This window comes from Benincasa hispida, chromosome 10 (genome assembly GCF_027475165.1).
Source record: "Benincasa hispida cultivar pf3 chromosome 10, pf3_genome.v1.1, whole genome shotgun sequence".
Lineage (NCBI taxonomy): Eukaryota > Viridiplantae > Streptophyta > Magnoliopsida > Cucurbitales > Cucurbitaceae > Benincasa > Benincasa hispida.
Genome location: NC_143487.1, coordinates 34573389 through 34599284, shown reverse-complemented (window position 1 = coordinate 34599284; position 25896 = coordinate 34573389). Strand labels below are relative to the sequence as shown.

General features: G+C 32.6%; 2 protein-coding genes and 1 long non-coding RNA gene across 4 annotated transcripts; 1 reads left to right on the top strand and 2 right to left on the bottom strand.

The window, feature by feature from the left end:
• Positions 1-861: 861 nt before the first annotated feature.
• Positions 862-2225, bottom strand: LOC150033294 (uncharacterized). 2 transcript variants are annotated; one of them, XR_016523934.1, is made up of 2 exons: positions 1691-2225; positions 862-1334 (listed from the first exon to the last, which is right to left on the bottom strand). It is a non-coding gene; the product is annotated as an uncharacterized LOC150033294 (long non-coding RNA). The 2 variants fall into 2 exon arrangements; XR_016523935.1 differs by having other exon boundaries at positions 862-1349; positions 1691-2201.
• A 6076-nt stretch (positions 2226-8301) lies between these two features.
• On the top strand, positions 8302-12834 carry LOC120089250 (putative beta-1,3-galactosyltransferase 2). The gene is made up of 11 exons (XM_039046672.2): positions 8302-8783; positions 9675-9771; positions 9899-9963; positions 10054-10265; positions 10436-10499; positions 10927-10999; positions 11134-11254; positions 11337-11424; positions 11498-11623; positions 11718-11827; positions 12389-12834. Exons 1-11 carry the CDS (start codon positions 8671-8673, stop codon positions 12535-12537), a joined length of 1218 nt encoding a protein of 405 aa, XP_038902600.2. The 5' UTR covers positions 8302-8670; the 3' UTR covers positions 12538-12834.
• A 378-nt stretch (positions 12835-13212) lies between these two features.
• On the bottom strand, positions 13213-24923 carry LOC150033293 (uncharacterized). The gene is made up of 3 exons (XM_090306365.1): positions 24724-24923; positions 24272-24483; positions 13213-13331 (listed from the first exon to the last, which is right to left on the bottom strand). The coding sequence occupies exons 1-3, from the start codon at positions 24921-24923 to the stop codon at positions 13213-13215; spliced, it is 531 nt and encodes a 176-aa protein (XP_090162491.1).
• Between the last annotated feature and the right edge of the window lie 973 nt (positions 24924-25896).

Below are 25896 nucleotides of genomic sequence, written 5' to 3'. Positions count from 1 at the left end.
AATAAATAAAAAATAAAACTACCTTTTGACCTATTATGTAGAATCAACAATACAATACATAATAATTGTAGGATAATACTCGAATGTATTTGAGGTAATACCTATCTTTATGCACCATATTCTCATCATTCACATAAAAAATCATTAAAATATTTCAAAAAACAAACAAAAAAGATTTGTCATATGTCAAATTATAATTGAATAATTTGATAGGATACGCAAAGATATCCGAGATGCACATAGTATTTTTCATAATTCTGTGAATGTAAATATACTAAATAAGTATTAAAAATATCGATGTGGATATCAATATCAAGAATTCAATTTTACAGATATTTCGATAGATATGTTGATAAAATATTAATATTGACAAGTATTCCTATAAATAAAAATATATATTAAATTAAGTATTTTTTTTACTTTCAAACTAAGTTATAAATCTTGTTTTTAGTTTATATCTCCATATTGAAATTAATATAATATATTTTATTCTAGTATGCTTTTGCATTCCTATCGAGTATTTTCATTCTTAAAGTAGTCACATGTTTCATACAATTTCATTTCATTACTTAACATACATAACACGTATATAATAGAGTAAAGAAATTATTAATAACATACATCCATCCATACATGATTATGCTATTAATATAAATGATATAATATCAAACTATATATTATAACATTTATAATATAAATGATATATGATTATGCTATTAATGCATGCAACCATATATTATAACATTTATATTACATGATGCATGAGTATGCTATAAATTAAATCATGCAACTATATATTATAACATTTATAATATAAATGATGCATGAATAATGCATAATCTATGGTGGAATTTTACTATATGACATATATTATGACATATAAATATATAAATAAAATAAATCATACATCATATACATAATTTAATACAATCATTGGATCGGGATTAGACTCCTAAACAATTAATTAAATTAATATAAAAATTGTATTAATTTAATTAATTAAAAGCAGCCAATTATTACATAAATAAAAGTTAGTCGGTTCAAAACAAGCGATTCGGGATTGAGCCGCACGAACCGGACCGTCCAGCATCCGAACCGATCACGAATCGCTCGAACCAAGCGAATCGCCAAGTGAGCAACGAACCAAATCATGTGCAAAGCGGTTCGTTCTTTCTGCCTCAGAGCGTTGCAACGCTAATGTACAGAAGCCACTGTACAATTGCGAATTCAATCGAAATTCCTCCAAATTTGGCCTCGTTTTCTCCAAAAATCCATCGAATGATCACGAATGACATAGGACGATTAAATTGCAGACTCTATCGCTTTAATTGAGCCTAAAACACCGGGCCCTTTCAAATCAAAATGTTTAAAAAATAAAGCAGTACAACCAAAATCCAATCCCAAAACATCCAAAAATTGCAACACATTCATTTCATACATTCATCAACATAGAAAATGCAAAAACCCATCAATCTTGTAAAAAAAATTGGAAAAAATGAAAAATTGAGACAAAAAACCACCGCTCTGATACTAATTAAAGGAATTGTGAAGTTTCGTAGTGAAAGTGGGGATCGACCCAGTTTTCAATTTTTCACATAGCAACTAAATTTACAGAATCAAAATATAATTATGTATTCATTCTAAAACTCACAGCATGCTTTAAGAGAAGGAAAAAGGGATTAGATCATACCAACTCTTGAAGCCAAAAACTTTGCGAATTCCTTCATGATCCGGTCACGAACTCTTTGAAGGAACCAGTGAAGGCCCATTGCAGAAGCGGGGATTGGTCCCAAATTCCAATTTTTACAGAACATTGAATTTTATGAAAACCAAAAGAAAAATTATGCATTAAATCAAAATTACAGGATGCATTTATAATTTGAGAAAAGAGATTAGGAAAGAACTAACCCTTGAAGATTCAATCTTCTTTGTGTATCCTCTTCTCTAAAATGTCACGAAGTGCAACCGTACTCGAAACCTTAATTGGCCACTACCAATCAAAACCTCCTGTATTTTCTATAAGAGAAGAGAATCTGAAGAGGTGTGGGCTTTGCAGTATTTTGGATAAGGGAGTGAAATTGAGAGAAGGAGATGGTGAGATCTCTTTTTCTCAGAGAATTTTTTGTCTTTTTTTTTTTTTTTTTTTTTTTTTTTTTTTTTTTTGTGTGTGTGTAAAACTTAAGAGGAAGAAGAAGATAACAACTCCTCTGCACTCTCACCCACACACATGTAGTAGACTACAACTCCTTCCAAAAATATTTTTTAAAAATAAATAAATTAAAGAAAATTTATTTTAATAAAATATTATATATATTTATATGATAACTACTTTATCATATAATATATATTAAACTTTATGTTATATCAAATATAACATATAACTATAGTTTAATATTGTATCTAATACAATATAACCTATAGTTTTCATTCTCTCATTAATACATGGTATTTAATATAAATCTCATTTATACTAAATTTAATTATATGAATCTAATTCACATAATTAATATTTGAATCATATTTCAAATATTTATTTCCTCTCAAATAAACTTTATATTATAGTATATCAAATATATTATAATAATTATATCATATACAATTAAATTAAATTAATTATATAACATATAATTAATTCCCTCAATTAATTTGAACAATTCAAATTAATCCAAAATTGATTCTCATTTAATCCTTGTTGAGCTACAGAGAGGATCTCATGGACCTATAGCTTGAGGCTCCAATGGTACTTGAATAATTAATTAAACTCTTTCATTAAATTATTCAACATCCATTAACTGTCGGGCACTCTATTAAAGACCGACAACCGCATTCTTCACACTACAGATATATTTCTATATCCATTGGATATAACCGGTCAATAATGCGATAACCTTTCACAAATTGTTCATAAGTACAACTAGGCCAAAATTACCGTTTTGCCCTTGTAGTTACATCTAACTTCTTGAGTACCACTGATCCCTTTAATAAATAATAAATCATAGTCCAATTATGACCAAACCCTTCTTAGGCTAGAAGAGGGTGTGGCCTCACATTGTTCAATCCCCAGAATCAGTCCTTAAGGGAGTAATTTATCTACTTATCCCGACGTCGGGGAAGAAGTGAATTTCGTCTTGTGTAGTTGTGTTCTCAGCTCTCCAATCAGACGAATCCCCAAAATGGTAGGCTTATTGAGTCAGAGATTTGACCACTCTTACTCACACAAATCAAAGGACCACTTTTATAGGTAGAAGTTCACAACTTACTCAGGATTAAGTCATGTCACCTATGGTCATCCTGATGAAATGTAAGTCTCAATTATGAACGACGTTATATAATGAGACTAGTCATTTTGTGGTTCGGTCTTATACAAACTCTTTGTATAGAATACCCCTGCTCACATGTCTTCACATGAATGATCAGGATCAGATCATTTGTAGCACTTTACAACAATTATAATATCTACAAAGCGGGTCGTACTCATAGTATTACCAGGATAAGATATCAAGCCTTATCTATCTACTACAAACCATTTACGCTATCACTTAAACATGAATCCACCTGTATATTTCTACATACATGTTTAAGCTACAGATGATAACCAATATACAAATTTAAGCTATAGATGATAACCTTGGATGTTAGTTTATTGGTTTGTGGGTTTAATGCTACTAAATGTCAAATAAAACATCTAATATTTTATTAAATAAATAAAATGTTCATACGATATAATTAAAAACTACATGACCTTACAATATTTAATGCATCAACCCCACCACTCTTCAAATCTCCTCGAATAAAAATAACAATCTAAGATGGCTACACCAAGAGGTAATCCTCTGTATTCTCTGTAGGAGTTGAGAATTCACAAGAGTTGTGGGTTTTGCTAATTTTTGGGAGAGGAAGAGATTTAGAAGAGAGAACGTGTGTTCTTACTGGGAGATCTTCTTAAAAATCATAGACCAAAACTACTTCTATAGCAAAAGGGAGAAGAAGATCCACTTCTCTACTAACCTCCCACACGTCAAAAAACAAAAGAGAAAAAAGGGATGGGAGTTATTTTTAATAACTCACTCCCTTTAATTTGAATTTAAATTAAACACTTAATTTTAATTTAAATAAAAAATATAATAACTAATTTATCATATAACTATATGTTATACCAAAATATAACACATAACTTATAGTTTATATTATATCAAATATAATATAATCTATAGGTTGTATTTCTTTCAATAATGTATAACATCTAATATAAATTAAATTTATATTTAATGTAATTATATGAATCCAATTCATATAATTAATATTTGAATCATATCCAAATATTTAATTCATCTCATAATAAACTTTATATTATAATGTATCAAATACATTGTATTAACTATATCACATATAATTGATTTAAATTAATTATATCATATATAATTAATCCCTCAATTAATTTGAACAATTCAAATTAATCCAAAATTAATTCTCAATATTCCCAGTTGAGCTACAAAGGGGACCTTATGGACTTGTAAATTGAAACTCCAATGGTACTTAAATAATTAATTAAACTCATTAGTTAAATTACTCAATATCCATTAATTGTCGGTCACTTCACTAGAGACCGAAAGCTGCACTCTTTGCACTACAGCTATATTTTTGTCTCCATTAGATATAACCAGTCAACAGTGGGATGACCCTCCACAAATTGCTCGTAAGTATAGCTAGGCCAAAGTTATTGTTTTGCCCCTATAATTACATTTAACTCTTTAAGTACCACTACCAACTATGATCCAACCTCTCTTGGGCTAAGAGATGGCGTGGTGCCACATTGTTCAAACCCGGGAATTAGCCCTTAAGGGAGCAATTTATCTACTTACCCAGACGTTAGGAAATGAGTGAATTCTGTATTGTGTAACTGTGTTCCCAACTCCCTAAAATGGTAAGCTTATTGAGTCGACAATTTGGCCACTTTCACTCATATAAAGCAAAGGACAGCCTTCATAGGCAGGAGTTCATAACTCACTCAGGATTTAGGTCATGTCACATATGGTCATCCTGGTGAAATGTATGTCTTTATTATGAACGACATTATATAATGAGACTAGGCATTTTGTGACCTAGTCTTATACAAACTCTTTTGTATAGAATATCTCCACTCACATGTCTCTATATGAATGATCAAGATCAGATCATTTGTAACATTTTTCAACAATTGTAATATCTACCAAGCGGGTCATATTCATAGTGTCACCAGGATAAGGTAACCAATCTTATCCATCTACTAAGACCATTTGGGTTATCACTTAAACATGATCCACCTGTATGTCTCTACATACATATTTAAACTACAAATGATAACCTTGGATGTTAGTTTATTGGTTTATAGGTTAATGCTACTAAATATTGAATAAAATATCTCATATTTTATTAAATAGATAAAGTGTTTGTATATTACAGTTACAAACTACAGGATCCACGAGATTTAGGACATCAACCCCAACAATCTCATGTGGAGTTATTGAAAGTTCAAGAGATAACTCACTCTCTCTAACAAAGTTGTTGCTCATTTTCATTATGCATCAATTCAAATCATCAAGATATTGATGTTTAGGTTTGGTCTCCTAACTTTGCTTAGAAAACAGGTTTTATAAAATATATATTTTTTAATTTGCTATACCAGTCATTCGTGGGGGATTGTTGAGAATGAATAACATAGCAAAAGAAAAGACACCAATTAATTGTTGGTGATTAATTCCAAGAATTAATTTCAATTAATTCTAAAACCATTTTTAAAATTAATTTCACAATGATTTTTTGTTTTTGAAACCGATCTTACCTCTTCTTTAAATAACTCTTAGTTTTGAAAAGAAAGAGAGAGAGCAACTTTTATCTTTCCTATTCATATGCTTTTCCTCTAGATCTACTGTTTTCTAAGTATAAGTTTTATTGATTCCAAACCATTTTTGGCAAGTGCACGCCTAAAATTGTAAGCTGTGTTAACCATAGGGAAAAATTAGCACAGCGATTAGCACCGACGTCGTATTGTAATTGCTTTCAAGACAGTAGTTCTTCTACAGTGCAACAACTTTTGGACATCTGTAAAAAAAAAAAAAGAAACATGTCAAAACTATCAATATGTTTAACTATTAAATGCAAATCACATCAAAAGGTTAATACGTATTCTTACTAATGTGTATAAGCTAGCATTGTTTGTATTAAGATGTAAGATATAGTTTTATATTACCAGGAAATGAAGAGATTAAAAGTGATTAATGATACAAACATGGACATTAGTTCAACTAGGTAAAGTATAACTTATTCTACAACATTACCAAGATGTCTTTGTTTATATTCCAACTTTATAAATATTTTAAGTGTTTTGGTGAGAAACAAATGAAATTTACAGAAAAGTACATATTTGATCCCTAAGTTCTAGGTTTAATTTTCATTTAGTCATAGGATTTCAAAATGTTGCACTTTTAGTTAATTTAGTCCTAGATTTCAAAATATTAATTATAATTTTATCCGTAAAGTTTGAGTTTTGTTTTAATTTAGTCCTTAAATTTTAAGATTCACACTCTTAACTTTGAATTTTCACAAAAACTCACTTTCAATATTTAATGTTATGTCTATTAGTTCATTTAAAAAAACTAAAAGAGTTTTAATTTTCACTTATTTTTTCATTACTACTGAAATTATTTTAAATAGTTTTACTTCATAATTATTAGTGAAAAATCCAGGTTAAAAGTGTAAATCTTGAAATGTGGGCCAAAATTGAAATAAAATTCAACTGTCAAGGGTAAAACTGTAATATGCATTTTGAAATTTAAAGACTAAAGTAAAATTAAAATAAAAACTTAAAGACTAAAAATGTTACATTTTAAAACCTATAAATAAAATGAGAACTAGACCTAAGGGCCCAAAAAGATATTATCTAAAAAATTTAAAGGGAAAACTTCTAGTACTAATGTAGTTTGTACTATTACGACAAATTTAAACTAACATATTAGAAATACCATTTGCTAGTTCAGTGATAAATCTGTCTTTCAGCTCATTTCGAACCTAGCTTCAAGCTCTACTCTTATAAATGTAGATATATATTTTTACATTTTCATTCCTTACCCTTCAAATTTCGGAAAAAAAAAATAATAATTACTCACTATCCCACCAAATACAGCTCGAAATTAAGAAGGAAGTCATCTACATGACTATTCAATTTCATTTTAATTTTTTTTAGCCTTTTAATTTCATCTCCTAGTTTGTGAGAAGTACGTTTTTTTTTTAATTCTTCTTTTTAAGTTTATTATTTTATTTATATGTAATTAGTTTTAATATTTTAAATCATTCTTATTTTTTGTTTTTATTTTTAAAATTTCTTCTTCAACTTCTTCTTGGCTTCTTCTTCAACTTATTATCCTAGTTTGTGAGGTAAGTTTGTAACCTAAAACTAATAAGAATGATTTAAAATATTAAAACCAAATGCCTATAAATAAAATAACAAACTTAAAAAGAAGAAGAAAAAAAAACTTACATCACAAACTAGGAGAAGAAGTTGAAGAAGCCAAGAAGAAGTGGAAGAGAAAATTAAAAAGTCAAAGATTTATTGAAGTTACAGCTTTATAAAAATAAACAAAATAATTTACCATTGGGCTAGCTAATGATATATATAAAGAGAATAATGTTAAGGGGAGCCTATACTAAATTTGCCCGTGATCAGCGATTATTATAGACCGTGTGTTATGGTAATTTATAAGTTATGATAGTCTATATTTGGGATGGAGACTAGAAAATAGTAAATGCGGTAGGGAAAAAGAGAGGACGAATGGGAAATAAAAAAACACTGTAACAAAAAAATTAAAATAGTAATATTATAGTTAATTGTAGATTATAATAGTTAAAAACATCAACTATTATAACTAGAGCCCCAAACATGAATGAACTATAATAGTTCACTTCACCTAATTAAAATTTGTGGCGCACACATCTCTCTATAGATAACAATTTTTTTTTTTGAGAAAATCAATAATAAATTAATAGTATGATTGAATTTAATAAATATCAAAATCTGAAATTATATAAACTAAAATTGAAGAAATTTTAAAAAATAACTCTGAGAATGATATTTTAATTTAATTAAATGAGTTTTGCCAAAATAAGATTAGATTAACTAAAATATAAAATGTACTATTAATGTCAAAGTAAGAGGTTTGATCTTTGTGTTGGATCCGTTCCCTATATTTATCCTTAAAGAAAATGAATTTTTTTTTAAGGAGGTTAACATTTTATGAGGATAGTTTGGTAATTTGGCAGTATTGAGAAAGATGACGGCATGTCAGTCTTCTCTCACACCTCTCCCTGTTCAATTCAACTTGCCTTCTCTGCAAAGGCGCGATCCATTTTCTGCCATTACAGTGTTAGAGAGAGAGAAAGAGCAAAGCAAAAGGGACAAAGAAACGAACAAACTAGAAGTAGAGAAAAAGAAAAAAAACCAAGGCTTTATTCTCATTACTGTTCATTCTCAACCCTTCTTCTCTTCCTCTGTTTCAAATTCCTCCTCTGCTCAAAGAACTTCAAGCATTTGGGACCTCCCTTTTGTCTGTTTGCCTCGATTCGGTTTGATTCTTCTGTTACTTATGGTTGTTTTTCCGACGAAATTGCTGGTTTCGAGTTAAAAGACGAGGTAACATGTCTTGGAAAAGCAAGGCGGATCATCATTCTTCAAGAAGTGTTATATCCCAGAAATGGACTCTGTTCCTTTGCTTGGGATGCTTTTGCTCTGGAATGCTCTTCACCAACAGGTTTGAAACTCCGATTATTACTTCGAATTCCTGTTTCTGGGTAATAGTTTTTGTTGTTTGTTTTCGCCTCTGTGAATTGGGTTTAATCTTTGTTTCTTGATTTCGTGCTTAGTTTTCAATTCTGGGATTCTTGTTGAGCTTTGTGCGTTTCTGGAACTAAAATTGTGCTAATATTTACATTGTTTAAACTTCAAAGCTTGTTTCCTTCCCGATTTCAGAAAAGGACACGATGTTTGGGAATATTTATCCTCTTTTCACGACGTACCTTGCTTTACTCAGATGATCCAAAAGGACGCGTGTATTGAGATTTTGTTTTCTTCTTTTTCATTTGGTCTCTCTCTCTCTCTCTCAATAATGAATTGGAGTTTGGTGGGTCTCATGTTTTCTTCTTTTTCTCTCTTTTTGTGATTCAATGGCCTAGGAATTAGTAGTATCGGTAATTGCATACTCAACTTATTGTTACTGTAACTCTAATTATTTTGTTTCTCTTTCCCATGTATGAACAAATTGCTAGACTGTGGTTGATATTACCACAGGATTTCTAGTACTTCTAATTTTTGCGGTGAATTCTATTCTAGCCACTTTTCAATTTGCAGCATGGAATGAAATGATGATTTAGAATTGGTGGTTAAGTGTATTGGGGCAAATTAATTCTTTCAGTAAAGTGATTTTGAAGTGTAAATTATAATTGAAGAGGGAGCTTTGTTTTATAAATGTTATTTGAAGCTCAAGTTCCTTTTTGTTATATCCTTCAGGAATCTCCTGTGTCTATGTATCCTCTATGTTCAATGTTCATTAGAGTACCAAGAACCTTTTTTATTTGTTTTTGTTTTCTTTTCTTTTTAGGAAGATGACTCCTGACTGATGATGAAACAATGGATTTTCTTGCAGGATGTGGACCATTCCTGAACATAAAGACATGGCACGAACAACGTCCGTAGAAGCCGAACAATTGAAATTTGTTTCAGAGGGTTGTGACCTTAAAACTGTATGCATCTCCAAATTTCTCGTTTCTTCAGTGCTATAATGAGCCTGCTAATGTAATTACTCTTACTCTGCATCCACATATTAAATTCTAATTCTTCTTCTCCTCCTCCTTTTTCTCTCTCTCTCAGAAGGAAGTCAAATTTTCATCTAAAGACATCTTTGGCAAGGTTTTTAAGACACATAACGCTATACAGTAAGTCCTTTTTTATTGTTGGGGGGAAAGGAGTTTTAAATAGCCGAATGCACTTTATCTATAACTAACTTACAAGGTGTTTAAATGCAGCACATTAGATAAGACAATTTCTAATTTAGGGATGGAATTAGCTGCTGCCAAGTCAGTACAAGAATCAGTCCAAAGCAGTTCACCTTTATCAGAAGATTCAAAGCAGACCGATACATCAGGAAGAAGAAAGTATTTAATGGTTGTAGGAATCAATACTGCCTTTAGCAGCAGGAAAAGAAGAGATTCTGTTCGGGCTACCTGGATGCCTCAAGGTTTGGATTTCTTTCCTGTTTACTTTTCATAATTGTTCATTGGTTTTATCTGATTTTGTATCATTCTTTCTAACTATGCTAATCTGTTTTCTCATTTTAGTTGATCTCATACTATACTTGTTATTTCCATCTGACTGTTGCTTCTGTTTTTGCATTTTGTTAAAAAAAAGGTGAAAAGAGAAAGAAGTTGGAGGAAGAGAAAGGCATCATAGTTCGCTTTGTCATTGGCCATAGGTCGCTTTCCTATCCTCTTCATATTCCCTTAAATGTCCGGTTGAAATTAGGTGACATTGAATAATGCTTAAGCATGCTTTATTGTTTGAAGTACTTTGCCTTCTTCTCAAGAAAATTACTAGATCTCATAAAATGATGGAACTTCTGATTGGCATTTGCTGCAGTAGTTGTTTAAGAAGATTTTCTTAAACTGTTTGATTGCTTTTAATGGAAGCCAAAGCATGTGAATGCCCTGATTTTATTATCCAATTTTCATAACGTAATTAATATTGGAGTCCGCCATAGATTGACTGAAGTTTGATTTACAGATCCTTTGAATCAAATAGATAGAAGTTTGAGCTAAATAAGATTACGCCTCTGAGTGGCTGATGCTCATTTTCCTTTAAATGGTTCTTTACTTAATAAGCAATTTCCCCTTCTTATATAGTGCCACATCAGGAGGTATTCTTGACAGAGCTATTGAAGCAGAGGATAAAAAGCATGGAGATCTCCTTAGGCTGGTAATATTTTGTACCTATCTTCCATTGTTTCTCGAGCTCCACATGTATAAAATAATTATAGAAGCCACTTTTTTCAATCCTCACTTCGTCGAGTAATTATGCTCTTCACACATGTTTACCTCATTTGTGAGCAGGACCATGTTGAAGGTTACCTGGAATTATCAGCAAAAACTAAGACATACTTTGTTACAGCCGTTTCTTTATGGGATGCAGACTTTTATGTGAAAGTCGATGATGACGTTCATGTAAATATTGGTATGCTGATTCTGAGTGCAATGTAGAATAAAAATTGAATGGAAATTGAGTTTCCTTTATGCATTTCTATCCTTTGTCGCAGGAACGCTTGGTCAGACATTAGTCAGACATCTATCCAAGCCACGAGTATACATTGGATGCATGAAATCTGGTCCTGTCCTTTCGCAAAGGTGAGATTCTCTCTCCTTCTCCTTCCCACTTTGCAGTCAATATTGAGCTAAAACTAGATCAACTGTCATTCAGGGGAGTGAGATACCATGAGCCAGAATATTGGAAATTCGGAGAAGCTGGAAACAAATATTTCCGTCATGCGACGGGACAACTATATGCCATCTCAAATGATTTGGCTACTTACATTTCAATAAACCAGTAAGCTTCAAGCACTTGATGAAACTGAGAGATGGTCTTTCATTGTCCAATTATATATCTCAACAAATATTTTGTCTATTATATCTCATCTCAGGCATATTTTACACAAGTATGCTAACGAGGATGTCTCCTTGGGTTCCTGGATTATTGGACTTGATGTCGAACATATTGATGATCGGCGACTCTGCTGTGGTACTCCACCTGGTAAAGTTCTCCCACATTCTTTTTCTCTTACCATTGTGCTAGTATGATGCTTATTTTTCGAGGTAAGAAAAAAGCAAGGATTTGTCCATGGAAGGGGAATTTCAGTTAGGTCTAATTTGGTAACCAACTAACCATTTTGAAGAAGAATATTGGTTCAGAAGTCAAATCCAGTGTTAGTTGGCCCCAGTTGAAAGATACTGCGTACCAAAATCATAATTGGAATTTAATAGAATTAGAGACCCTTACTATTTGTCTTCTATTGAAGGTAGGAAATTCCCATCCAGTGGGTGTTGCAGATTTTGACCAGAATAAAGTTTACATTACAAGCTAACCATAATCTTGTACTGTAAATCTGACATCCTAGGGGAAAACAAATCTCCTTCAGGATCACATTATTATGTATTTGAAACTTGAACTGGGAGAAAAACCAAATCAAATGGCTGATAAAGTTTGGTACATAGTTGGCCCTGTCACTAAAACTCTACATATTTAGAAGCCAACTCTGACTTCTGTTAATGTGAGAGTATCATGATTTGAGTTGCAAATTCTTTTCTGGTGCAGATTGTGAGTGGAAGGCTCAGGCTGGGAACATTTGCATTGCTTCGTTCGATTGGAGTTGTAGTGGTATCTGCAAGTCTGCTGAAAGGATCAAGGAAGTCCATCGACGGTGCGGAGAAGGTGAGAATGTACTCTGGAGTGCCACTTTCTGAGTTACTGCATGGACTTCTTCCATACGAAGAAACAATGATGATGAGTTTGTTAACTGTTGTCTGTAATAGACAAAGCTTGCTAATCTTGTAAGAATACAAAGATTTAACATACAAATAGAGAGATTGCTGCATGAGCCACCTCCAATTTTGCCAAGGGTAGGCTGAATCGGCAGCTTTGGAAAAAAAAAAAAAAAACACATTCTTTGTGGCTATGAGGGGCAATGTGTAAGTTAATAGTTCCCTTTTGTCATGAAAGACATGATATTAATAAATTCAATATTCCATGGCTTTACCAGATCCCCCCACAGCCTCTTGCATCAAATTTCATTTTTAACGAGAGAAAGAATACAAAAGAGAGCTAACAGGATTCTTGACAGTTTAGCACCATTTGTTTCATACATATTGTGGTTGCTGTGTATTTTCCGTATGAAAGACAAAAACTCTTCTAAAATCTTTGAAAACAACCCAACTGACCATAACTTAAAGTAGTGAAGCATTAGTGTCTTCAAAATTTTGCATCTTTAACTAGTTTTGAAAGCAGTAAATGGTAACTAAGTAGTCAAGCATGAGTTTAAAAGCAGTAAGTAGTCAAGCAGAACTTTAAACAACAATATTCCAGAAGATTCTTTTGAAGAAAACCTTTGTAAAAGATCAACTTTGCCATAAAAATGAAGTTCACTCCATAGCAGTAAATAGTATGTTATGTTCTGGTCTGGTTCTGAATTGCCGACTCAATGCAGAATGGTGCTGATACAGTTTAAACGATGGTAAAGAACCTAATTTTGCAACAGAAACTAAAAGATAAAAACAAACAAACAAAACAAAAAGAAACAGAAAGAGAAGGCATGAGATGAGACAAAATAACATGTTAGAATCAGAACCATGAATAGAAATTGCTGGAGAATCTCCATCTTTCAGCATATTAACAACTTTTCAGGCGAATCAACCTGAATGATAGGATCTAACATCAACAAAATAATGTCAAGGAGAACATATACTATATAAATTACAACATTACTACTTAGTTATAAGTCCCGATATTAAAACAAAGAAATCCACATCAACATTGTACTATATATAGACTATCAACAGGAGTATAACTCAACTGATTAAAATACATACTCTCAACCAAGAGATCATAGATTTGAATCTCCTTACCCCACATCATATTATTAAACTAAAAAAAATTGTAACATGTGGAGCATAGGAACATTGAAGTCTTTTTCTTGGTCACTTTCAATATTAAAAAACAGAAAAAAAAAAAAACACAACACATATTCTCTTTTGAATAAGACTCTTTTATGATGAATGATACAACACGTGATATTGGCACGGCTCAATCAAAAAGAAGAACTCAAGTTAAACAGAGCACTACTTTCTTATTGAACCGAACCAACATCTCGTTCCAAAAAAAATAACAAAAACAAAAATCCCAAATGAAAAATAAACTACAAATCAACAGACATAACTTATACATTAGTTAGGAACTCTCCAAGTGTTAAACAATGAGCTATCAAAAAACCAACAACATTGAAAACTTACTAAAATGTAGAAAAAGCTCAATAACTTGGAAATGGGGAAATTCTGAGTAGAAAAAAGAGAGAGTGCAATTCCACCTGGAAAATTTTGTCTGTTGCAAACCACAAAGTCTCTTCATTTCTTTTCTAAGAGATATAGGAAGATTCAAATATGAAGAAGAGAAAAGTGAGAAGTCTAAAACAGAGAAAATGTTTAAGAAGGCAATGGGGAAGATCCAAAGAGATAGAAAATAAGAAGAAAAATAAAAAAAAATAATAAAAAGTTGGAGAGAAATAGTTGGGTGCATTAATGAAGTAGCATTAAAGTTTCAAACAACCCAACAAGGAAGGAGGTTGGAATATTAATTAAAGAAAAATAACATAAAATAAATAAATAAATAAAAAAGAAAAAAAAAAAGGAAAAAAGGGGCCACAGAGACAAATGTGGGAGGCAATGAATGAGAGCATTTATAAATGATGGGCAGAGGGGGAAATGGAGAGGGTAAGGGATGTTTGGTTTTGTTCAATCACCATTAATGTCATTAAACAACACAGAATCTTTCTTTGCTTTCTTTTTTTCTTTTTTTTTTTGGTACCCACAACTTTGACGAAGAGTTGCTGTGTTTCCTAGGTGAATTTAATTCATTTAAAACACCATCTTTCTTGTTTGTATTGTGTTTTATTTATAATGTTTTTTTTTAAAAAAAAAAAAATCTAGCTAACGTGTGGCTTAAGCGATTGTAGATACGGCATTAATGGAGTATTATTATTATTAATATTGGAAGGTTGTTGCCAAATTTAATCGTGCTACTGCAAACTGGATCTGGAATTGACTCCAGACCGGAAAATGTCGTCTTGATTTTAACTTTTTTGCTCATTCTTTAACAAACCTCCGAAATTATTTTACTTTATAAGTCTTTTACTTTTTCGGGATGAATTTTGGATCCTCTTTCATAGCCTGATTTGCTGGTTGAATTGGTTACAGATGTGTGATCATATTGACACACGGTGTCTTCATTATCTCTAGTATCTATATAATTTGTACTGGCATCCTTGAGTTTCGAGACCATTTATTTTTATTAAAAATATATTTTTGATCTTAAGGTTTTGAGTCTACTTTCTATTTAGTCTATAGATCTCAAAATATTACACATTTAGTCAGGTCTCTATATTTCAAGATTTACATTTTTAACCTCGACTATTTATTAAATACTCATTTTTTGTATTAAATATTAATTTATGTTAATAAATTAAAAATTATTAAAAGAAGTGTAATTAATTAAGTTTCATTACTTTTTATCACTTTTAAAATTAAATTTAAAATTTCACTTCGTAATTATTTATAATTAATTAATAGAAATTGATGTCAATGATTGAAAGTGAGTTTTTAACAGAAAAATTGAGGTAAAAAATATAAAATCTTGAAACCTAGGAACCAAATTAAAACAAAATTCAAATTTCAAGAATAAAATTTTAACATTTTGAAACTTAGGAACAAAATTGAAACAAAACTCAAAATTTAAAGACTGAATGTGTAATATTTGAAAACCTAGGGGCAAAGTAGAAATACTAGACCCAAAACTTAGAGACCAAAGAGGTATTTTTTTTTTCTCTTTATTCTTTGATTTTTTCTGTTAATTATGTTATATGGAGAGCTAGTGCATGCTTTCACGAGGATGGTGTTCACATAAGATTTTTCATTGAGACAAGCTTGACTCTATCTGTCAATGAGTGTAGACAATCGACTATGGTATAAGATTTGGAAAATAGTCTAGTATGCTGATATTTATCATATTTGGAGGAAACATGATCTTTGTGTTCATAAGGCTAACTTGCGACCTCCTAAGGTGGTTAGCCGTATTGTGTCTTCGATGTTGCTCTTTGCTGGACTTGGGCTTTCGATTTAGGAGATTCATGTTGGCTCTTCCTCTTGGGTTCTATTTTCTTGAGTTGTGTGGTTTTCTATGTGGTGGTGGTTTTTTTATTTTTTTATTTGTGTTTTGATTGTGCCTTGACCTCAATCGGAGAGGTTCGTTATCTTTAATGAATTCAATACCTTTCCAGAAAAAAAACACACACACACATTTGAAGTGGTTTTGAAAATTAATACAAATTATATAGAATATAAATGGATTAGTGAAAATTTGAAAGAACCTCTACTCACATCTTTGAATTAGGGTTGGCAAAATTCCTCGCGGGGCCCGTCCCTATTGGGGCGGGGAATCCCCGGTTTGACCGGGGATGGGATCAAATGGAGAAATTTTTTTGGGGCCCGTCCGGGGAACGGGGATGTATCCCCACCTCGGCCCCGATTTTATATAGTTATATTTTTAATATTTTATAAATATATATTTATAATATATAAAATAACTTATTTATATGTATGTTTATAATGTACTATAGATTTTGTTGTAAGCCTAATATTGAATATATAAATTCTAAATTTAAGTCCACAAAATCAAGCCCAAGCTTAAAAAATTAAAAGAAAAAAATGGGAAATCCCGCGTGGATATAATAGGGGATTCCCGCGGGGAATCCCCGCCCCCATCCCCGCCTTCAAATGGTGGGGATGGGGGCAAGGATGGGGGAAATTTCCCCAGGGTCGAGGACGGGGGACCCTCCCCCGTCCCGCCTTGATACCGTTGCCAACTCTACTTTAAATCTTCCATTTGGTCAATTATCCTCTAAACTTATGGTTTGTTTGTTTCTTTTTCCCTCTCTTTCTGACAACGGGTTTGTTGCAATTAAAATACTTGAATGCACAAAAACTATTACATTTTTTTTTTTTTTTAAAAAAACTCCATTATTACTATCAAACTTCAATTTCTTACGTCAATCTTTCGTGGTCTAAAATCATGATGGTGATTCAATATCAATCTAGAAATAACAAAAATTAATCGGTTATTATGGGAAAATGGTCAGAAATGACATTATGAAGTTTTTGTTTTTCAAAATTAACACATTTTTTTTGAAAATTTGTTAAATTAATTTTTTTCGATCCATCATATCGATCATCAAGATTTAGTTAAAAAATTAAAATTTTCTAACTTATTAGGCCTTTCCAGTGAAATTTCGAGCAATATTAACAACGTAATTGTACTAATTTTTCCAAATACTATATAATCTTTTCAAATCTTATACACCCAATTTTATATCTTTTCAAATTTTTTCCAAATTCGATTATTTTTACCGAGTCTCATATCAAATTTTTTACATAATTTTTCAAATCTTTACCTTAATTTTTGTTTCCGTAGTTATATGAATTTTCAAATTTTCAAAAAAATTTAACCATTATAATTTCTGTTTCCATTTGAAAAATCATATAGAATCTTGATGTTAATTTTGTGATATACCAAGATTCTTTATATCTCCCAAATCTCCCTAGGCCCGTTTGGTAACTATTTGATTTTGAAAATTAAACCTATTTCATCCATATTTTTTTTTTACCATATTTGCATCTTTCTTAAGTAATGGTAGAAATCTTAGCCAAATTAGACCATTAGTAAAAAGTAGATAACAAAAATTTAGGGATGTAATGTCATAGGCTTAATTTTAAAAAACAAAAACTAAAAACAAAATGGATACAAAATGAGACCTTAATTTTTGGCAAAATTTGATCTTTGAGTTGAAAGATTTGAAAAATTAGGTAAGATTTGATATAAAATTTAGAAAAATTACATAATATTTAGAAAAATTGATAAAACCTCAGTGTTAACTACATGGGATTTCACTAAGAAAACTCAAAACAATAAAAAAGTTAAATTTTTATGTAAATCTCGGTGGTCGATCTCAGACGAGATGGACGAGAAAAACTATTGTAAGGAATTTTTAAAAAGGTGTTAATTCTGAAGATGAAAATTTGAGGAGACTATTTTTTATAATTTCCTGTTACTTTACTATGTTATGTTTAGTTTTCAAATTTTGTAGAGTTATATAGAGTTAGGTTAAATTGCAATCATTAAGTTTATACGTATTTTTGTACATTTTGGAATATTGCAAGGGGTTAAGATCGCAAAATCTGGCAAGTTTTGGTAACAACTCATGGAATTTAAGAGTAACTTTTAGTCTTTTACAGTTTACTTAGCATAAAAATCCATTTATCTACGGTAACAATTTCACTAATAAAATCTAGAGTAAAATATACTTTTGGTTTCTGAAGTTTGAAGTTAAAATCTTGTTTATCTGTCCATTTGGAATTTAAGGTGCAATCGTAATTGGATTGTGTTGTTGTAAGGGAGATGGACTGCAATGGTAATCAAATTACCTTTCATTGTGTTTACCAACGTGTAATAGGAATGAGTTGAATCACAATCAGAAATCCATTGATGGTGGCGTTTATTTTACTATAGAATGGGAATGAAATTTGGATAATTGCTAGAATACCCTTTTATATTTCTAATTAATTTTATGACGGCATTTTCATTTTTTTCTGTACTTATTCAATTTATATTTTATTTAGTAATTGAAATTTTAGATGTTTATAAAAAAACTTAATTATATAAAATTTACATAGTCAATAATATATATATGTTGGCCAAAATTGTCTGGTTTTGGCTAGAGAGCAAGAGTTGGAACAAGAGCAAGCAAATGCATGAGCATGAGCAAGAGCATGAGCCAGATGGAAAGCAAGAAAGGAGTTAATCGATGAAATAATAAATTAATTGAAACTAGAATTTGAAATAGAAAGTAAGACATGAGTGAGAGCCAGGAAAGTAAGGCATGAGTGAGAGCAAGATTAGGCATAAGTGAGAACGAGATCGACTGAAACACATATTTGAGATTAGAAGCCTAAACTTTACTAATTTTGATAGATTTATTGATGGTATTCAGATCATGGACAACCATGAGTATAAAGTTTTATCCAGGTTTTTTTGGTATTCAAATTGTAGAGGAGAGAGAGTAGTGTGTGTTACTGATTTTTTTTTTCCAAAGAGAGATAACAGAGAAAGTTTGTTTGGAAAATTAAGGAAAGGCAAGAAGGGGGGAAAGGAAAGATTGTGGGAGGGGAAAGCGAGAGAGGAAGTGAGAAAGTGGGAGAGAGAGACTCGAGGGAGAACTAGAAAATGGTGACAAAAAATAATAGAGGATGAAAGAGAGAGGGTAAATGGTATAAAGTGAAGAAAAAGATAGGGTGAATACCACATATCTTGGATCATTAGATTACATCGTGGGGCCTACTTTTTATTCTCATTATAGACTTAGGTAAACAATCCCAAATATAATTGAGTGGGACTCACCTCCCTAAATTACATTTGATTGATTAATGTTCATTTTGTTGGGATTGTCCTAAAACTCGCAGTTCGTAATTATGGAAATATATTCTATTTATCAATAAAAGTATCATTGAAGAATTTATTCAATAATATTCAATAAAAGTGTTATTGAAATTGAAATTGTATTATATTATAAAATTCAATAAACGAATCCATGTCTATAGTATGAATACTATAACTTTATGTGGAGACATAAAAGAGGATCAAGTTAGAGTATATAGTCAAAAAGGTCTATAAGTATATGAATGAGATTGGGTACCTCGTCATGTTGACACTATGGATGCGACCTACTTTATATACTGTTACAAACGATGTGATCCCAAAATCGTTCATGTGGAGACATGCGAGTGGAGGCATCCTATGCAAAAGAGTTTTGCATATGACCGGACCATGAAATAGTCACTTTTCTTTATAATAATTGTTTACTGTTAAAACTGGCTATTTTAAATTGATGACCTAGGGTAACTCGATCTTAATCCTGAGCTAATTATGAACTCCTGTTTATTCGGAATTATCCTTTCATTTACATATGTTAGAGTAGTTCAACAACATTGCTCAACAAGCCTCCCATTTTGGGGATAAAAACGGATAGATAGTTTGGGACATAGTCCTATAAGATGAAATTCACACCTACCCGTTTTAGGGTTAACAGATAGGTTATTCCAAGTACTGATTCCTAGTTTTGAACAAAGGATCTCCGCCCTCTTATGGTCGAGAGGGACATGGTTTATTAATTGGATTATAAACCAATTGTTCATAGAGGATCAGTGAGAGCTTAAGGAGCAAGATGTATTTACAGGGGTATAGCGGTAATTTTGACCTAGATGTAAATACGAATGACCTGTGAAGGATTGAGTTACTGATTACCTGTAAAGGATCGAGTTACTAATTATGGTTAAATTAAGTGGATTGAAATATATCTACAGTGAAGAGAGTGCAACTATCGAGCTATAGTGGTATGTCCGGTAGTTAACGAATATTGATTAATTCGATTTAAAGAGTTTAGTCAATTAATCTCAAATCGTTGGAGCTCATGATCTGTAGCTCCATAAGGTCTCTATACTAGCTCGTAAAAGATTAAACCTTGGATTAGAAAATTGAGCGAATTTGAAGTGTTCAAATTCAAAATTAGGGTTTGGAGTTTGAAATGTTCAATTTCAATTTTAGGGTTTGGATAATTATATTCGATATAATTAAATGTTTAAATTTATCGGAATTAAACGTAATTGTAGAGTTTAAAATATTTAAATATTGATTTAATATTGTTTACATGAATAAGATTCATGATTAAATTAGGTGTTTTATTAATTTAATATTTTATATCAAATTATTAATTAATTAGTTAATTAAATTTATTTAATTAATTATTTAAATTAAATTAAATCAGTTAAAATTAAGAAAAATCAATTTTGGAAATTGAATTTAGTTTTAATTTAATTTAAGTTGAAAACATGAATTAAATTAAAAATTGAAATGCATTTAGTGGATTTATCCTATTTTTGGGTTTTTAGTGGATTTTTCCACAAATCTAACACCTTACCCACTCACTTAGTGCTAATTGAAGTGTCAATTAGCTGAAAGTCTAAGTACTTGCATGCCTGAACTTGTTAAATACTTCAATTTCAGAAATTGGAGAGGATGCATGCTGAATTATTGGAAAATTCTGAGACTTTTTTTTTTTAAAAATTCTCTCAAACCCTCTTCAATCTCAACCTCTATACCTCTCAATTTAGAGTTTCTACACTCAATCCAAAGCTGAGAATAATAGAGAAGCTCCTCTTGGTGGTCTACTAAGGATTTGGAGATCAAATTCATGGAGTTTAGTAAGAACTAAGAAGAAATCAACAAAGGTTGTACATTTCTCAAATCGTATTCTGTAAAGCTGTTTTTTTTAGCATACTTTACACTCAAATTAAGTGTAATTAGAGTACTTAATAATTCCATTAGTGTCTGCATTTTGCATCTTTACTCTATCATATTTGGTTTATTAAGTTTGAAAAGCTCACTTAAATCCCTTAGATTTGTAAAATGATTTTAAAAAATAGTACAGTTAACTTGATCATTAGTTGACTTACAAAAATGCCATGACAAGTTGATCTGCAAATTTTAAGTGAGGTGGAGAAATTTCCTAATTTTATATCATCATCTTAGATTACATGTTTTTTCTTCCTTTTTTGCCCCTCTCTCCTCCCTTTTCTTTTCTTCTTCAACCTCTTCCTCTTCCTTTTCTCCATGCATTTTTCTTGTTCTTGTTTGCTCCTTTGGATCAATTCTTTCCATTTTTTTTTTTTTTTTACATACAATAAGGATATAGAAATTCAAATCAGAACCACTAACTTCATAGTCAATAACACTTTTATTTGTCAATTGAACTGTGTTCGTTTTGACTCTTTTAGATGGACTAAGAGGCATAAAAAACTGTCCTCAATGGACACTCTTGATTCCTTGGCTCTTTTCGTTCATATCTAAATTCCTTTATGTTTGGCTCTTTTAGAATTTTCGAGTTGCTGTGTGTAGCAATGTTCTTAGGAAAGCAAGGTTAGAAGGTATTTTTATTTCCTTGTAACAATTTGAAAATATCTACATACAACACTATATTTTCTCTTTCTTTCATTGTGCTAGTTTAAACGGGAAGTTGTCATGTTATTGAAATTATGTATTGATTTGAAAATATGTACTCTATAATTTGTAGAAATTTTTTGTTTGTATTTTTCATTTTTTTTTTGTACATCACACAACGATCTATTTTATAATAATCAATCTATTTTTTATACACCTAGTATAACCAAGGATTGAAATTGATATCGATATCAAGATTCCAATTCTACAAATATATTGACGGTTATATCGTAAAATATCGATATCGACATATATTTTTTTATGTCACAAAATTTATAAAATTTATTTAGATTAATAATTAAGTTCTTTTTTACCCTCAAACAAAACTATGAATATTGTTATTATTATTATTCCTATCCATCGCATAGGAGTTGTGATCGTCAAGCGATTGCGGTCATCGTTTAGAGTTGCGGTATTAAGCAAATGCGGTCACTACACGATTGCGGCTACACGATAATGCATAATAGAGGGATCAATACAAGGTTGGCGGAATGAACATATCAACGCATCTACCTCGAGAAAATCAAAAGATGATGTTGACATTTTACCTACCACGCCTTGGCAGCAGAGGTTTAGAAAGGACTAAACGCGCTGAATGTCAGAATCAGAGCAGTTCATTAATGTTGTCGGCGATCCGAGCTCTATATAAAGAAGCCGATGAGCAGAATTCCAACTTGTCCGGGGATTACCCTTGCAACCCAGGGTTTTCCCTATGATCCAAACAAATGCCTGAGAAGACGCTTGAGAGTTCTTCACCTCCTTCCTCCATTCTGAGTGACGACCGAAGCTAGATCTCAGGAGAGTCAGCTCCACCACCCATCCATGGCACCACCGATAGCCTTGATGCACATCCCTTAGAAGCAAGTCCTTGCTTTCAACCGGTCATTCTAATTTCCTTTCTTTTCTTATATTGTATTGTATGACATTTTGTGATTAAGGAATTAATACAATTTGTTTTCAATGCATTTCTCTGTGTCCTTTGACTCCATCTCCATCTTCTTTGCTGAACATCTTTAACTTCATTGCATCACTTAGTGAGATTGGTAGAGTATCACATACTTAGTCATGTGGATTAGGGATTGAAGCATGTAGCAGACCACTGGAAGGTGTGAGTTGCGTTAGTGTGTGAGAAAACCTTATTTTCTTAGTGTGAAGCTGTAGCATGCTTGTCCATGAGTAGAGTTAGCAATAACTAACTACTCGGGAGGGTAAGTGGTTGGTCGCATTAAGCAATGTATGTGTCGTTCATTAGGAATAGGAATAATCTTACGTTAGCCAAGTTCATGCGATTACCTTGTCTTGTGTATGCGTCCATTACACCTTTAGAACTACTTGAGAGAGAGTGTAAAGAAAGAACCTTACTCGAGAGAGCTAGGTTAGAATCGATGCTCGGAAGGGCTAGATTAGGTTTGCATAAGCAATAATGGAGAACTTAGGAATAAGCTCCGTTTGCTATCACACAGCGTATGCATCTTACGGATAGGATATTGCATGCGTCCAGGAAGTAGGATATGGTGGTGATATGCGGCCATCACGCTCATGTAGTGGAAGCGCGTGAGCAGGTTATAGGGGTTTAGGCTGGCATAGGCTTCTCGGCACTTTCGCATATCCACCGCATACTCCTAGAGTTAGGCTCAAGTGTGTGTAGCATGATCGCATGGCTTGCGTTGACTAGGGTTGCCCTTGTGGTCACTCTTAAGTTTTGCAATGAAAACATCTCTGCATTTTATCTATTTTTCCCAGTCATTTGTTTTATGTCAAGAGTTGTCGTGTCTCTACCTCTTATGCATATTCTCATTAAGTTGTCTGTTAGTTAGGAGTAGGAGTAGTGTTAGTGTAGAAACCCCTCCATCATTCTTTTATTCAACCGCCGCATGCACATTACTGCATTCTTCTAGCTACAAGTCCCTGAGTTCGACCTCGAATCACCCGAGAAACTTGCGTTTGTGTTATACTTGGCGTGAGCGCAAGATTTTGACAAGACACATGGTCATCGCATACATTTGTTGGCACATATTCATTCCAACGCATGACCATCGACGCATAACTATCAACGCATACCTTAAGAACATGCATCGCATATTGCGTCCAAGGGATTTTAGTTGTCAAGTGAATTGACATCTAATTTCCCGTCATCACTCTTCCAGAAGTTAGACGTGAAATAAGGGTCTCTATCCGACACGATGGACATAGACACTCCGTGAAATCTCACCATCTCTTTCATGTATATCTGTGCCCACTTATTTACTGAAAAGGTGGACCTCCCAGGTATGAAATATACTAATTTTGTAAGTCTGTCTACCACAACCCAAATCACCGTGAAACCTTTGAATGTCCATGGCAACCCCACGATGAAGTCCATAGACACATGCTCCCACTTCCATTCTGGCACACTCAATGGCTGTAACAAGCTTGCTGGCTTCTGCCTCGGGGCTTTCACCTGCTGGCACACAAAGCACTTACTGACGAACTCCGCAATCTCTCTTTTCATAACATTCCACCAGTAATAACGTTTCAAGCCCTGATACATCTTGGTGCTGCCAGGGTGAATCGAAAATAAGGAACTATGAGCCTCTGACAACAACTCAATCTTAATATTTTTATCTATTGGCACGCACAAACGTCCCTGATAGAGGAGACCACCTTCCGTTGATATTGAGAATTCGCCATCCTGGCCTGACTCCACCCTACGAACTCTCTCTTCTAGATAATGGTCACAACGTTGCGCATCAATAATTCTCTGCCTTAGACTCGGTCACACTAACAACTGCGCTAACTGTGCCATGACCTTCCCCACTACTACTGTAATTTCTACCCACTTTAGCTCTTTGCACAAATGAGTCTGTCTAGTAATGAGGGCTGCTGAATGAGCCACCTTTCTGCTTAGGGAATCTGGCACTACATTCGCCTTCCATGGGTGGTACAAAATTTTGCAGTCATAATCCTTCACCAGCTCTAGCCACCTCTTTTGCCTCATGTTCAACTCATTCTGAGTGAAAAAGTACTTTAAACTCTTGTGGTTGGTGAAGATTTGTATCTTCTCTCCATATAAGTAGTGTCTCTAGATCTTAAGAGTAAAAACCACTGCTACTAACACCAAGTCGTGTGTGGGATGATTTTGTTCATGTTTCTTTAACCGACGTGAAGCGTAAGCAACTATTCTACCCTACTGCATCAATACGCCTCCTAACCTCTTCTTGGACACGTCACTATAAATGATAAAACCACCTGATTCATCTGGTACTATAAGAACTAGGGCTGAAACCAACTTCTGCTTGAGATCTTGGAAACTGTTCTCACAGGCCTCATTCCAAACGAAAAGGGCTCCCTTCCGGGTCAACTGAGTCAATGGGGCGGCTATGCGAGAGAAGTCCTTTACAAATCGTCTATAGTAGCCGGATAACCCCAGGAAACTGCGCACCTCACTAACTGTGGTTGGACGAGCCCGACTCGTAACTGCCTCAATCTTTGTAAGATCCATAGAGACACCTTCCTTCGATACGACATGCCCTAGAAAGGACACTTGCCTCAACCAAAACTCACATTTAGAAAACTTAGCATACAGCTTAGTGGCTCTCAACGTCTCCAAAACTTTCTGAAAATGCTCCTCATTTTCGACATCTGTCTTGGAATAAACCAAAATATCGTCAATAAAAACAATCATGAAGATGTCGAGGAATTCCTTGAGCACCCTGTTCATCAAATCCATGAACACTGTTGGGGCATTTGTTAGACCGAATGACATCACTATGAACTCATAATGCCCATACTTCGAACAAAAAGCTGTCTTGGGTATGTCACTGTCCTTTATTCTCAACTGATGGTATCCTGACCGAGATCAATATTTGAGAATACCGTAGCTCCCTACAACTGGTCGAACAAGTCATTAATCCTGGGAATGGGATACTTGTTCTTGATGATCACCTTGTTCAGCTCTCTGTAATCAATGC